The 15,425-nt window shown below is 40.2% G+C and overlaps 1 protein-coding gene across 2 annotated transcripts in view; it reads right to left on the bottom strand.

The window, feature by feature from the left end:
• ABHD18 (abhydrolase domain containing 18) overlaps nucleotides 1-15,425 on the bottom strand; it is a 46,848-nt gene that overhangs the window by 21,437 nt on the left and 9,986 nt on the right. Inside the window, exons 1-4 of one of the 2 annotated variants that reach the window (XM_084768511.1) lie at nucleotides 13,160-13,214; nucleotides 12,129-12,213; nucleotides 11,882-11,933; nucleotides 9,098-9,198 (exon numbers count right to left, since the gene is read on the bottom strand). In XM_084768511.1, coding sequence (XP_084624637.1) covers nucleotides 9,098-9,147 — 50 coding nt within the window. In that variant the 5' untranslated portion in view covers nucleotides 9,148-9,198; nucleotides 11,882-11,933; nucleotides 12,129-12,213; nucleotides 13,160-13,214. Of the gene's footprint in view, nucleotides 1-9,097; nucleotides 9,199-11,881; nucleotides 11,934-12,128; nucleotides 12,214-13,159; nucleotides 13,268-15,425 lie in introns of those variants that run through there. The other variant, XM_084768510.1, reaches the window with a different exon arrangement.

The following is a 15,425-nucleotide window of genomic DNA, read 5'->3' as shown; positions in this document are numbered from 1 at the left end:
TAGCATGAGCAAGGTCCTAGGTTCAAGCCTAAGTCCCACACACAAAAATGTATATTTATATACTAAACACACACACACACACACAGAGAGAGAGAGAGAGAGAGAGAGAGAGAGAGAGAGAGAGAGAGAAAGAGAGAGAGAGAGAGGCACGCATACTTTAAAAATAAAAAAAGAAGCAAGAGAGATGGTTCAGCAGTTAAGAGCACTTCCTGCCGTTTCAGCAAGCATATACATTGGATTGGGTAGTGGGTAGCTCACAAACATCAAGAACTCCAGCTCCAAGGGATCTGAAAGCCTCTTCTGTCCTCCATGAGCACCAACAAACACATGGCCTACACTCCCACAAATACATAGACACACGTAAAAATTCTTTTTAAAAAGGAAGAAATTGAAGAGTTGCTCTGAAGATATAGTAAGCCATTTGCTTGCCTGGCATGCGCAAGGCCCCAGGTTCAATCTTAGTACTGTAAATTAATTAAGGAAAGAAAGGAATCTAACCATCTATATAGGGAAAGCAGGTGTCCTAAGATGGACTTTTGTGTCTAGAATCAACTCTTGCTTATTCTTGTAACAAGGTAGGGAGCTTCCCTGACTCAGCCACCTGTACTTAGTAAAAGTGACTTTATCAGATATCATACAAATCTTAAGGACTAAGTGTTGGGGACAATAGGCCATATGGCCAATGTTCAGCCATCTTGTCAAAGCCTGCACCTTTTTTTTTTTTTTTTTTTTTTGGTTTTTCGAGACAGAGTCTCTCTGTGTAGCCTTGGCTGTCCTGGACTCACTTTGTAGACCAGGCTGGCCTCGAACTCACAGCGATCCGCCTGCCTCTGCCTCCCGAGTGCTGGGCTTAAAGGCGTGCGCCACCACGCCCGGCAAAGCCTGCACCTTTAAGTCTCTGTTTTTCCTAGAGCTTGCCTTTCACCAAAAACTAGCTGACTCTGTTGTGGGTCAGCAGTTAGACTAAAGACAGACAGAGATGGAGCAACCCTATTATGGTTTAGCAGTTAGACTAGACAAAGAGGGAGCCAGATACCCTGTGTGGCAGGACATTATGACCCTGCCTGGAATTCCCTGTGTTTTGAGAAAAGCCTGCAGCTGGGTTGCTATAGCAATATGCTTCCCTACCTTCTGACTTATAAAAGCTGCTGCCTGACTAATAAAGTTTGAGAGTTTGATCAACCAGACCTGCTCTCCTTCTTTGTGTCTTGCATTCTCAACAGGTGACCTTCCTCCCGTGTTTTAGTCGAACCCCGCAGGTCGGGTCAAGTAAGAACTCAAAGTCAACCTCACCATTCAGGAGAAGTAAAACTTACTGAAGAAATGTAAGCCAAGCATCTATCTATCTATCTATCTATCTATCTATCTATCTATCCACTAAAGCAACCCTCCTTTAATGAATATCACACTCAGAGGAAAAGGTGTCTGTGGAATAGTAGAGGTTGTCAACAGAAACTAATGGCACAGGAAAGTTGATAAAATAAATTAGAATAAAAGGATTTAAAAACAAACAAACAAACAAACAAACAAACAAACAACTTGCAGGTTTCTCTATAGCCCTGGTTGTTTTGGAACTCACTACACAGACCAGGCTAGCTTTGAACTCAATAAGATACTCTTACCTCTGTCTCCCAAGTATTGGGTTTAAAGACATACACCACAACCAGGCAAAAAAATGATTTTTAAAATTCCAGTAAGATAGATGTATGGCTTGGAAGTTACAATTATTAAATTATATGTTTGAAATAAGTATCTCATATATATACATACATACATACATATATGAAATAAATACATTTATGTATCCATTTGTATGTATATATGTATGCATCACAGACACATATTATGACAACTAAAAGATATATTATAAGCTTTCCTAATTTTTACCCCTACAACAAAACAAAACCCAGAACACTCCCCAGTGTATAAGCATTTTTAGGAGAAAAAGAAAAAAGAAAAAAGGAGGGGTCAATGGCTCAGCTAGTAATGTGAGGGAGGCTTCCAATTGAAGAGTTAGAGTAGTAGCCCAGTAGACAAGATGCAAGCATGCACTATGGTCTTAGTTCTACCCATGTAAAGATCTGAGGCTGTGGCTCAGTTGGTGGAGAGCTTGCCTCACACACAAGCGGCCTGGGCTCAGTCCCCAGCAGAACATAAAACTAGCCATAGTAGTACACTCCTGTAATCCTAGCATTCAGGAGCTAGAGGTAGGAGTTACAAGTTCAAAGCAATCCTCAGCTACACAGCAAGTCTGAGGCCAGCTGGGATAGGTGAGACAGACAGACAGAAAGAAAGAAAGACAGGCAGGCTGGCCAGGTGTGGTATTCACTTGTGAGCGCAATGCTGGGGAAACAGCAGAGACAGGCAGATCCTTGAGGCTTGCTGCCCAGCTAACCTAGTCTAACCTGTAAGCCCTAGGTCCCTCAAGATTCTATTTTAAGAAAAAGGTGGATAATCCCTGCAAAACAACATGGGAGGTTGGCCTACAGCCACCACCTGCATGTGGATCTACATACATGACTCCCCACCAACACATACACAAGAAAGAAGAGTTAAGCTGCAAACTTAAAAATGTCCTGCAAGTTTGGTGAGATGGCCTCAGCAAGTAGACGTGCTTGCTGTCAAGCCAGATGACCTGCCCTTGAGTTCTACATCCCACATGGCAGGAGAGAACAGCTGTCATTTGACCTCCACATGTATGCACATGCACATACAAACATTTTTAAGAAGAGCTATAAAAAAATAGCATAGAAAGCTTTTCATTTGTTTTACTCTTTTAAAATTTAAAACATCTTTTGTATCCTTACTTTGGATTATTTTTGTTCCAATTCTTTGTTTGAGATCTAGTCTCACTATGTAGCCTACATTGGTCTAAAAATTTGTCATCCTCCTTCTTCTTTCTCCCAAATCGGGGCATAAGTCAGTACAGTAGTGCATGCTTGTAGGCCCGGGTCTTAAAAGAGGCAGGAGGATGACAAGTTCAAGGCTAGCCTTGTCCACATGGTAAGCTTCAGGCCAGATTAAGGGCTACATAGTGAGAGACCCTATGTCATTACAGAAACAAAAACAAACTATACAAACAAGTATTGTGATTACAAGCATACATTAACCATGTCCAGCTAATTGGATATATTTTATTTCTTCTTTTAAAAATTATTATTTTTGTGACTATGTATGTGTGCCTGCCTATCTGTACACATAGTGTGTCCAAAGAGGTGATTGGGCACAGTGTTCTATACGCCTCAGGGGAAATAATTAACTTAAAAAAAAACCATCATCTTATTTAGTATGTAGCATTATTTTTCTTACTTTACAGATGAGGAAATTGTATGAAGTTGTAAATCTAGAAATAGTGGAGCTGGGGTTCTAATTTTTGAGCTCTTAAATACTAAGTTATATGGCCTTTTATAGTTCTAGAATATAATATAAACAGTGGCTTTCCATAATCTAAGTTTCAGAAGTATGTGAAGAGAAACAGGAAGAAAGATGGGCAGCAGCAATTTAATGTGTGGTTGGCGAATGTGTAATCAGAACATGACATCTGTAGTTCACAGAAGCACTCTTTTTATCTTGTTTTTTTTTCCTTTGCCAACTTTTGTTTTGTTTTTCTCTATGAGATAAAGTCTCCATATGTATCTCAGGCTAAACCCAATCTCCTGATCCTTTTGCCTTAGCTTTCCAAGCTGTGGGATTAAAGCCCCGGTGGCACAGAACCTGTCTCCTCCGTTTACTCCACCTTCCTTTTACTTGATTTATTTTGTCTTGTATCCTGTACTCATCACATTGTTTCCCCACTTCCTCTCTGCAAATGCCTTTATTAAATAACACATACAGATACCCCAAGATAAGATAAAGGCAAGACATTTTATGCCAATAACCTATAAATATTGCCTTTAAATCTCTTCAGTAGTTTGCCTTTAACACTGTGGTCCCTTGGTCACTGTTTTTCTTAATGACTAGTTAAGAAGGCTGAAAGTAATACTTTTGAGTTTCAAATTAAAAAGTGTATTTCAGCTGGGCGAGGTGGTGCACGCCTTTAATCCCAGCACTTGGGAGGCAGAGGCAGGCGGATCGCTGTGAGTTCGAGGCCAGCCTGGTCTACAAAGCGAGTCCAGGACAGCCAAGGCTACACAGAGAAACCCTGTCTCGAAAAACAAAACAAAACAAAACAAAAAAGTGTATTTCAAAGGCAAACACTGCTAGGTTTTCTAGTTTGTCTTGAGACAGGGTCTTTCTGTGTAATCTTGGCTAGCCTGGATTTCATTAGACAGATCAGTAAGGCCTCTCTTCCTGAGAGCTGGTATTAAAGGCACGAGCCACCATACCTGGTCTTAGTGATGCTTTAGAAGCTAGGAGGAAGCTGAGCAGGGAAGCCCTACATTCTGTCATATGAAATGAGTAATGATTTTTCCTTTCCTTTAGAACTCCTTTCTGATTCTGCATGGTTCTTTGGAAATTCAAGCTGTAAGCCTGCCATTTGCACTGTTTGACTCCTGATAACAGATAGAGGGACTTGCACAGAACAGCAAGCTACATCCCAACTCAATAAAGAGAGAGGAGATTAAAAGACAAGAAGATGCTGAAGTAGCAACATGTGTCTCAGCAAATCAAACAAAGCAAAGCAATATATATATATGATTAACATTACATGTATTGATTTAGAACTGTCACTATGATGGACTGTAACACAATTTTAAACCTGTAAGGAAAGAAGGAGGAAGAGTAAGAAGAGAAGAAGAAATCACGTGGGTGCTGGAAATTGAACTCAACTTCCTTTGGAAAAGCAGCCAGTGCCCTTAATGACTGACCCATCTCTCCAGCCCCATCTCATGTTTTTTGTTTGTTTTGTTTTTGTTTTTAAATCAGCCATAGTAAAAGCACAAAATCAAGGAGACAGAATCACAGGTAATGAACCAAGTGACAAGAGGACACAAGTTTTTTTTCTTGCGGATTCTAATATAATCAGCTATTAACATGATGACAGACTACCTATTCACTTATTAGTTAGGCCAAAAAGAAAATAGTCTTATATGTGAATACCAAGGGGAAAAGATGATAATATATGTAAGGTAGCAATGACCTCTTCGTGTTGGAATTATTAATACTTGTCCTTTCTCTTATTTGTATTTTGTTATATCTTAATGCAATGACATGAGCTACTGTGACCCTGCTCCTCCAACCAGATGAGTAAAGAGCAGAAAACTAGATGTCAACGTGTATCAGTTGGGAATTTCTATTCATCAAAATAAATGATGCTTTATAGCCAGTGCATAAGGCTGGCCTGGGCTATATAATGATTGTGTCTCAAACATTCTTTGAAAACAAAAAAATAAGTGCTATTGCTGTGTTAAAAGTTGGTTGTTTCCCTAACGAGGAAGAACTACCTTGACTTCTAATAAATGTTGAAATTATATTATTTCTTCCCTTGAGCCATGTTAACTATGTCCTCTAGCCAAGCTCCCCCTTTCCTTTTTCTATTTTTCTTTTGGCTTTTCGAGGCAAGGTTTGTCTGTGTAACAGGCCTGGCTGTCCTGGACTTGATTTGTAGACCAGGCTGGCCTCAAACTCACAGAGATCTGCCTGCCTCTGCCTCCCTAATGCTGGAATTACAGGTATGCGCCACCATGCCCAGCTACTTCCCCTTCTCTTTAAGCTAATACCTATGCAATTTTCTAGCTCAGCTGAGAATCTATCAGAGCACCTAGATCCAGGGAGTATAACTATAATATGCAGAAATAACAATTCGTTTACCACATACACCATCAATATGCAGTCTAAAGAACTACATATTTATTTAGTGCCTTTTCTTGTCACTGAATATGACTTTCATTCCTCATTTCACTTAGCCCTTTGAACCACCACAAGACATGAAAGGTTGCCATCCCTATTTTATAATCTATGGTTCAGAGAAGTATCTGGCTCTAAGGTGACTGGATTAATAAGTAGTGGGGCCAGAGTTCGGTCCAGATCTGTTTAATGCCAAAGTCCTTGTTCTTGGCTCTACACACACTGCTTGCATTTTATTTTTAACAGGAGGAGGAGGAGGGGGAAGAGAAGAGGGAGGAGGAGAAGGAAGAGGAGGAGGAGGAAACGGCCTTTAAAAACAGCTTAGCAGTTTAGTTCAGAGCACCAGGTTCTCTTCTAAAGAACCCAAGTTCAATTCTCAGCACTCACATGCGAGACACAACCACCTGCAACTCCAGTCCCAGGATCTAACACCTTCTTTTGCCCTCTTAGGTAACAGACACACACATGATGCAGACATACATGCAAGTAAAACATTCACACATATAAAATAAATAAATAAAATTTAAAATAATATCTTAAAGCAAAAAAAAATTGTACTAACTACAACAGGTAAATACAGTTATATCGGTTCCCAGGTGTGGGTTTTTTGTTGCTGTGGTTTTGTTTGTTTTGCTTTTGAGAATGGGTTTCTCTGTGTAGCTCTGGCTGCCCTGGAACTCCCTCTGTAGACCACGCCTGAAACTCAGAGATCCACAATTAAAGACATGTGCCACCACTGCCCAGCCAGGTCTCAGTTTTTTGTTTTTTAATAGGCTAATTTACTGGGTTATTTTACTGAACTAACTTACTGAAACTCAGTTACATAGCTTAAGCATGGTTCTACTACAGAATGATGCCTTATCACTGCTACTGCATGCAAAATCTTTTTTGTTTGTTTTGAGACAGTGTTTCACTGTGTAGATGGTCTGGCCTGGACTCCTCATGTATGTAGGCCAGGGTGGCCTTGAACTCAGAGATCCACCTGTTTCTGCCTCCTAACTTCTGGGATTAAGGGCATGTGCCACCCATCAGAAGCAGAAATCATGACCCCCAGCATTAGGAGGCTGAGGTAGATAGATGTTTGTGAGTCTTAGTCCAGCATGGTCTGCATGATGAATTCATGACAGCCAAGACTACATAGAGACCCTGGACCAAAACTAACACCATTCACACAAAATGCATAAATAAAATAAAGATAGATAGACAGACAGACAGACAGACAGACAGACAGACAGGAGAGAGAGACTGGGAAATGCCTTGGAGGGAGGACTTGTGTTTGAACCCCACATCATGTAAAAGCCATGGGGTGACTTATGTACTCCAGTAATCTCAGCATTTGGGATGTAGAGACAGGAGGATTGTTGGGGCTTGTTACCAGCCAAACTAGCCAAAATTGTGATTTGGCTGGGTCCAGTGAGAGATCTTATCTTGAAAAAGGTACATTGAGCACAAGAGATTAGAGGTATGTTTACTGCTCTAGTAGGAAGTTTGAGCCTAGGAGAGAGGGGCCTAAAACTGAGGTAGACTAAAGGCTCATATAACAGACAACTTATACTCTGAGGGTTGAGAGGAGTCACCCGAGTAAAATGAACAGTCAGAAGGGCAAGCTGTATGTGGCAAACCATGAAATAACAACTGCTGAAGTAAACTCACTCCTGTCTGCTACACCTGGGAGGAGCATGGGAACACAATCCAAGAACAATTCAGTTTTTGAACAAACTGAGATCCCAAGACTTGTTTTCTTGGAGCTTTCTCATAAGCACCAGAATTCTCACACAGCCATTCTTGAACTGTGTTCCCACAGAGGTAGACAGCCAACCTGGCTGATCTCTGGACTCCACACACAAAAGCATGCAGACAGGTATACAACACACAAATAGGCTATAATAATGAACCATTGCACTATGAGTAATAAACATTATAGCCACGCAAATTAGTGGTATAAAGATCCAAAATCAGAAGTGCTGGTGGAAACCTTTCAAATCAGCATCCTGGATGCGGCAGGACCATAAATTACAGGCCAGACTAGGCCACTTGGCAAAACCGTCTCAAACTATCTAAAAAGTCAAGAGTTAAGAATTAACTGACATTTTAGACTAACTACTTAGATTCAGAACTAATTATAAATTACCATGAGAAATTTTGCTGAGAAAAACCTATGTAATCTACATAGTCCAAATTTATGACACTATTTAATTAGTGTATATGCACACTGGAAATTCAGAAAAGTGTTTTGAGATTTAATTTTAAAAAAAACCTTTTTTTTTAAAAAAAGAAAAGATCTTACTGTGTATCCCTGTGGGGCTGCCTCCTGAGTGCGGGGATTAAAGGCATGTGCCATCATACTGGACTTGAGATTTTTATGTGTATACTGGAATGTATGTCTGTGCACACAATGCATGCAGTGCGTAAAGGTCAGAAGAGAGCATCAGATAGTTTCAAGTCACTATGCTAATGCTGCAAACTAAACCTGGGTCCCATAGAAGAGGAACCACTGAGCCTTTTCTCCTGCCCCAGCATCACAGAAATTTAAAAAATATAATTTGTATTCATTTTATATGTATGGATTTTGGCCTGCACTATGTCTTGCACTATGTTCACACAATGCTTAGAGGCCAGAAGAGAGCACTGGCTCCTCCAGAACTGGAGTTGCAGATGGTTGTGAGCCGCCACGTAGGTGATGAGAAGTGAACCCTGGTCCTCTGAAAGAGCAGCTATTGCTCCTAACTGCTGAGCCATCTCTACAGCCCCATCATCACAGAAATTTAAAAGTGAAATTTTACTAATTTTGTGTATGTATGTGGGCACACATGTGGAAAACAGAGGACAACTTGTGGGAATTCCCTCTTCCTACCATTCGGGTCCTGGGAATTGGTCATCAGGTATGGTCAAGTGTCTTTAACTTCTAAGGTATCTCACTATCCCTCAAAGTGAAAATTTAATAGGCACACTCTCTTTACTCAGAGATGACCAGAGCTGGCATATGACTAAAATCCTTTGGAAATGACGCTTTTTGTTGTTTTTTATTTTGTTTTTTGAGACAGGATTTCTGTGTCGGAAATGACCCTTTGTTACTGCACATGTCTGAATTTTTAAGAAAATGGTGTTGACTTCTTAAGTCTTCACAGTGTGACCTCATTTTGATGTCAGTAACAATATATATGCACGAGAGGGTAACTAATCTAGTGTGAGTATTTAGGGCACCATCCACACCCTGTAAGTGCAAGCAGTATTTACATGCACTTAGGCACCTTCTGACACTGTGCTGCTAGAGCCAACTCACACAACTTCTTGCTGAACAGATCCTTACCTTGCAGTGACAGACTCAATTGGCATGATACCAGGTACATAGTGGGCCATGGGAGAAACAAAGTGTCCATCTAGGATCTTACAGTCTGACTGTTCCTCAACCTAAAAGAAAAGAAAACCAAGGTGGATGCACAGTAGACTAAGATATAGGTCTATCGTGGACTTTTTTTCTGATAAACAAGTCCATCCACCTAAAAGCTAACACTCTCTCAGCTCTTGCGCAAGAGCCCTGTTTTTACCTATGAGAGCTGGGCTTCACCCTTAGCCCACACTGTTTTCAGTGCTTATTATGTTTCCTTTTTGCACCACTGTTTTTTTTTATCAAAAGATATATTTTTCAAGACTATTTATAGTTTCATATTTATTTAAAGAATATTACATAACTGATACCTTCTGAAATATTTCATGCTTTTCTTTCAAACTCCTCCATTTATACTTACTTAACACGGAATTATCCACTGCGCCTTTTTAAAGAAAACTTTTACTTATAAATACTTATTTTCCTCCTACACTACAGTATAATTGGGAAATAACAAATTTAATTCATACACTGGCAGGCAATGTCTCAAAATAAAATGCAAATTAAAAGAATTCAGTACAACAGGGCTAGGAGCATGCTTAGAATAGAGCACATGGCAAGCCGGGGGACCCTGGATTCAACCCTAGTTATCACAAAACCAAAAACAATCCAAAGCATTCAACGGCATAAAAGCAATCAAAAGTACAACTTAGAGGCAGCAATAATTTGGTTCAGTTTAAGCTGCTACCAAGCACTCAGAGTGGTTTGATATAACATTTCCTGCTGGTGCATTATGTGTGGAGAAAGGGGAATTTTTATCTATAGTGAAGGCTTTGTGTAGACAGTTTGGCAACACATATTTAAAATCACTACAATTTTGAAGCTGAGGGAGGAGGCGCACAAGCTCAAAGCTAGCTTGGGTTACATAGCAAGACCTTGTTTCAAAAACAATTCGAATAACAACAAAAAAGGAAATTTTGCTTTATTTTAAGCTTACTTCTCAAGAAGTTATTTGCTTTCACATGTACTCTGGTGCCTCATATTTGACCACATCCCCTGGAGGGGGAGACCTGGTGGCACTCAGAGGAAGGATAGCAGGCTACCAAGAAGAGAGTTGATACCCTATGAGCATATACAGAGGGAGGAGGTTCATAGGGGAGGGGAGTAAGGGGAAAATGGGAGGGAGGGAGGAATGGGAGGATACAAGGGATGGGATAACCATTGAGATGTAATAAGAATAAATTAATAATTTAAAAAAATTCCATTTCAGGTCAAAGGTTAAAATAAAGTAGCAGGAAGGGATCACATATTTTCACTATAATAAAACAAAATCTAAAAAATATCCCCAAGCAACAGGCGTGGTGATGCACACCTGTAATCCCAGAAGGCAGATCTCTGTGAGTTTGAGGCCAGCCTACAAAGTGAGTCCAGGACAGCCAAGGCTACACAGAGAAACCTTGTCTCAAAAAATCAAAACAACAACAAACAATATCCATGTCTATGGCTGTAGTTGTTCAAATCCAGATTTTTTTTTCTAGTTTTATGTCTGTGACTTAATATTAGTAAACTGTTTTCTTCCACACGGCAGGCACTCTACTGATGAACTACATTCCTTGGCCCTACCATTAAAAACAAAACAAAACAAAACAAAATAAACAAACAGAGAGGAGGTGCTCTTCCCGAGAGCCCGTGTTTGATTCCCATCACGCACACCGGGTGGCTTGTAAGTGCCTGTAGCTCCAGCTCCAGTGGACCTCACACCTCTGACCTTCACGGGCACTGCACTCATGCACACATACCGCCCACGCACACACATGTTGCAGGCTATTTGATCCCACTGTGATCCCTGAGACTGTGAACTGTAAAAGCCTGCCTTTTAGTTGGTGTGGTTGAGCCCTTTAGTTCAGGAGCTTACAGTACACAGGATTTAATAATGTTAACCCTAGGTCAAGAGCAAGAAACCAGTTAAAGACTCGGAGGGGCTTTGAGTTGAGGGGTATTTAAGACAGCATGTAGAAACGGGGGAGCTTTTAGCTCTTCAGCTTCTTGGGGGGTTTTTGTCTCCCTCCGCCCCCACCAGCACCCCACAGGGACAGGGTTTCTCTGCATAGCCTTGGAGGCCCTGGGCTTGCTTTGTAGACCAGGCTGGCCTTGAACTTACAGAGATCCACCTGCCTCTGCCTCCAGAGTGCTGGGATCAAAATGTGTGTGCCACCATGCACAAAATCCTAATTTTTAAAAGAAAAAAAAAAAAAAAGCAAAAACCAAAATCAAAGAACCAACCAACCAACCAAACCCAAGAAATAATCACCAAAATTTGAACCACAAAGAAAAAAATTTAAAATCTAAACCAGATTTAACACATATGGTATAGAGACCATTTCCATTTACAAATTTCTGGTTTATAAGTGAGAATCTTCTCATGAAGAAAATCTAACCATATCCAATATATTAAAAATGCAAGTATACTTACTTCAGCTGAAGGTCAGGGATGAATTGTGAAACCCACCCATCTAGTCCCCTTCTCATAATACTTCAAAGTATGCAATCACACACACACTTAGATTTTATATAAGCCAGCTGGCTGCTTATGAAACAAAACAATTTAAAAAGTATTCTCCTTTCTCTAAGTTGACAGCACTTTCTTTCTGCATTCTCTGAGCAGTGTCTTCTAGTACTGCTACCTGGGACTTCCTGCTAGCTGCCTTCGCAAATAATGTCTAGTTTGCTGATCCCCCAAGCACAGTGCTGTCTCATAATACTTACTAGTCTTCTTTAATATTCTTCTTTAATGTTGAATATTTGAACCCTCAGGAGCCTACGAATACAAAATGGAACTCAGAAAAATGCAGCCTAAATACTGTGTATTCAGGCAAATGCTAAACATGTTTCCCACTACTTATGAATACAATTATTAAAGCGTGGCTGGTACCGAACAGCATTCTTTAAATATGCACACACACTCCACTGGACTGTCTCGGGGTGACAGCGACAGGACTCCATTCTTGCTTACCTTGTCAATGTGTACTGGATAGTCTCTTGAAACCAGGTTTTGACACTTTTCTCGATTTCCAATCGTCTTTCTGAATTCAAAGAGTCTATTAGGAGACAAAAAGGTTTTGGTCTTTTGTATTAAAAAAAAACCTTTTACTTTAACTATTAGACATACTGTGTTATGAGTGGTGAATAGAGATTAAAATTAGCAAATTCAATTAAACTTTTATCACTGACAGAAAAGCAGAAAAGGGTATTTTCTCTCCTTTAGAAACTGGAAAACTTGTCTTAAAAAAGTATGAGAAACAAAATTGCTCAGAAGCAATATTCACATTTAAGATTCAATATAAAAGGGGCTAATCCTGAAAATAATTTTTCTTAGGTCTACATTTTCCCATGAGTTCCAGTGTATTCCAGTTTCAAAGTCACTAAAAATTGAGGTTACTCAAGAAAAATCAGTGCCTGAAAGCCACAAACAACTTCAACTAGCCTAGTGATGACTGATGTTAAAAAAACTAGTTTGCGTCTAAGTCATGATGTTATAAGCCAAAATGTACAGAGAAACCTAAGAGGATAAAAGGAAAAGTTTTTATGAAGTTCAACATTTAATTTTGTCAATAAACTACTTTAGATCTGAAGCTACAATATTTTATAACTAAATTTAAAAATTTTAAATGCGCATTAACACAACAAACTCAAAATAAGCTTTCAGAGACTGAAGAGATGGTTCAGTACTTTGGAGCACTTGTTGCAAAGGGAGGAGGGTGGGAAGAGGAAGATACAAGTGAGGGGATAACAATCAGGATGTAATCTGAATAAATTATAATTAAAAAAAGAGCATGATCATTTACAACTCCAACTCCAGTTCTAGGGGATCCCATGCCCCCTTTTGACCTCCACAAGTACACAAGGCACACATGTGGTGCACACACATATGTGGAGGCAAACATTTAAAGTGCAAGCAAGTACTTATACACATAAATACCAGTCAAGCATTCATAATCCTCGCACGTGCGCGCGCGCGCGCGCACACACACACACACACTCTACCTCTTGAGATCTTCTGGCCTTCCCCATCCTCTGATGAAAAGTTTTGTGAGGAGAAGTCTTCGGTATAGAATATCTAACTTGCTTACACCCATTAGTGCCAAACAGCATCTAGAAGTAAAATTTTAAATGACTTCAAAATATTTTTACTTGTTATCAATGTAGCAGGTCAACTTTTTAACCATATATTCGAATACCAGGTAAAACCAAAGACTGAAGAATAAGTTCTTGGATCTGCCCCTGTGAAAACACAGTAGGAAGCCAGGTAGTGGTGGTGCCCTCCTTTAATCCCAGCACTCTGGAGGCAGACACAGGTGGATCTCTGTGAGTTTGAGGACAGCCTGGTTTTCAGAGAGTTCCAGGACAGCCAAGGCTGTTACACAGAGAAACCCTGTCTTGGAAAAAGAAAACACAAACAAAAACACAGTAGGAGATTTAGAAAAAAACTGGGAAGGAAAGTAGAGAAATGAAGAGCTTAAAGCCTCAGTAAAAACAAATTCTTCTAGGTCAAGTGCTTCCATCTTGAGTACAGGGACTGACTTAAGTACCTAGTGTGCTGGAAAGCAAGATTAAGTAATGATACTCACAAAGGATAGTAGTATCAGCCAGGCACTATTTACATTACAACATAACCACGTGTTCTCGTTTATCCAAGGACCCTTGAAAAAGGATTACTCGAGTTATACAGAGGATACCAAGGCACAGAGAAAACAGTTGTTTATCCTAGGCCCCATAGCTAGTAGGGAAGATGACCAAGCTTCAACTTCAGGGATAATATAATGTCCACGATTTAGCAGGTTCACCACACCAACTCTTAATATCTGTGAGCAAACAACCATAACTACTGCTTCTGGCTGAATACTATTTATTTCTCAAATATTTCTCTTCTCTTTTCTCCTCCTCTTCCTCCTCCTCTTCGGTTTTTTTTTTTTTCAAGACAGACTTTCTCTGTGTAGAAAGCTGTCCTGGACTCACTCTGTAGACAGGCTGACCTCAAACTCAAAAAGATCTGCTTGCCTCTGCCTCCTGAGTGCTGAGGTTAAAGTGTACACTACAATTACCTGGCTTATTTCTCAAATATTTCTAAGAAAAACTTTAATATGTACCTCAACCTTTCTCAATTAAAAGTATAGTTCTGGGCTTTACATGAAGCTTAGGCAGAGTGTTTGCTTAACAGACATGAAACCTGGGTTCATCCCTAATACTATAAAAATGAAAGATACAGTTCTGGTTTAAGGACAAAACTTGATTCAGATTCTAGTTTAACTATATAGATACATGTCTGTCCATTGGCTAGATCTGGGGGGGTGGTCCACAGTTGAGAGTGGGGTATGACTTTCACATGAACTCTGGTGCCTCATATTTGACCATGTCCCCTGGAGGGGGAGACCTGGTGGCACTCAGAGGAAGGACAGCAGGCTACCAAGAAGAGACTTGATACCCTATGAGCATATACAGGGGGGGGGGGGGGGGAAATCCCCCTCAGTCACAGTCATAGGGGAGGGGAATAAGGGGAAAATGGGAGGGAGGGAAGAATGGGAGGATACAAGGGATGGGATAACCATTGAGATGTAATAAGAATAAATTAATAAAAAATTTTTAAAAACTATATAGATACATGAAAAATGACATTTCCACCATTGCTATTAATATTTATTACTTCAAAAAAATTTAAAGACTTTTTACTGAGACTTTGCTTTTTGATATATTACAAGTTGTTTAAAGTTTTTCTTCTTTAGGGAAGGGGTCTCAAGCAGCATAGTCTGGTCTTTGATGCACTATATAGCTGAGGCTACCCCTGAACTCCTGATCCTCTGTCTCTGCCCTCCAAACTCTGGGGCTGTAGGTAGAACCACAATGCCCAGCTTTGTTTTGTTCTCTGTGCTTTTTGAGACAGCACCTCCCTCTGAAGTCCATGACTGTTGGTAGCTTGGGGCTGGCCGCAAACCTGTGCCATTCCTTTTGCTTACCCTCTCCAAATGTTAGAATTTCAGGTGCAGCATTCCTGGCTGCCTAACACTTCTCTTCTTAGGACTGGACCAACAAAGCAAATTGTTCACAGGCTTCTCAATTCCCACAAGCAACAGTATTTACTAGATGCTGTTACTTTTTAGGCTACCATAAAAACTGTCAACCTCACAGCTTAGCATTAAGCCTACTTCTATGAATGCTTTCCAGAAAGAAACAGTCCTGGGTGTAGAGTTGCAGCTGTCTGAACCACATTTTGCAATCAGAATCACTTTTGTGAAGATACTTTCTCCAGACAAAC

This window comes from Acomys minous, assembly GCF_964271855.1.
Source record: "Acomys minous genome assembly, chromosome: 19".
NCBI classification, from domain to species: Eukaryota; Metazoa; Chordata; class Mammalia; order Rodentia; family Muridae; genus Acomys; species Acomys minous.
This window is presented reverse-complemented; position numbering and strand designations above follow the sequence as displayed.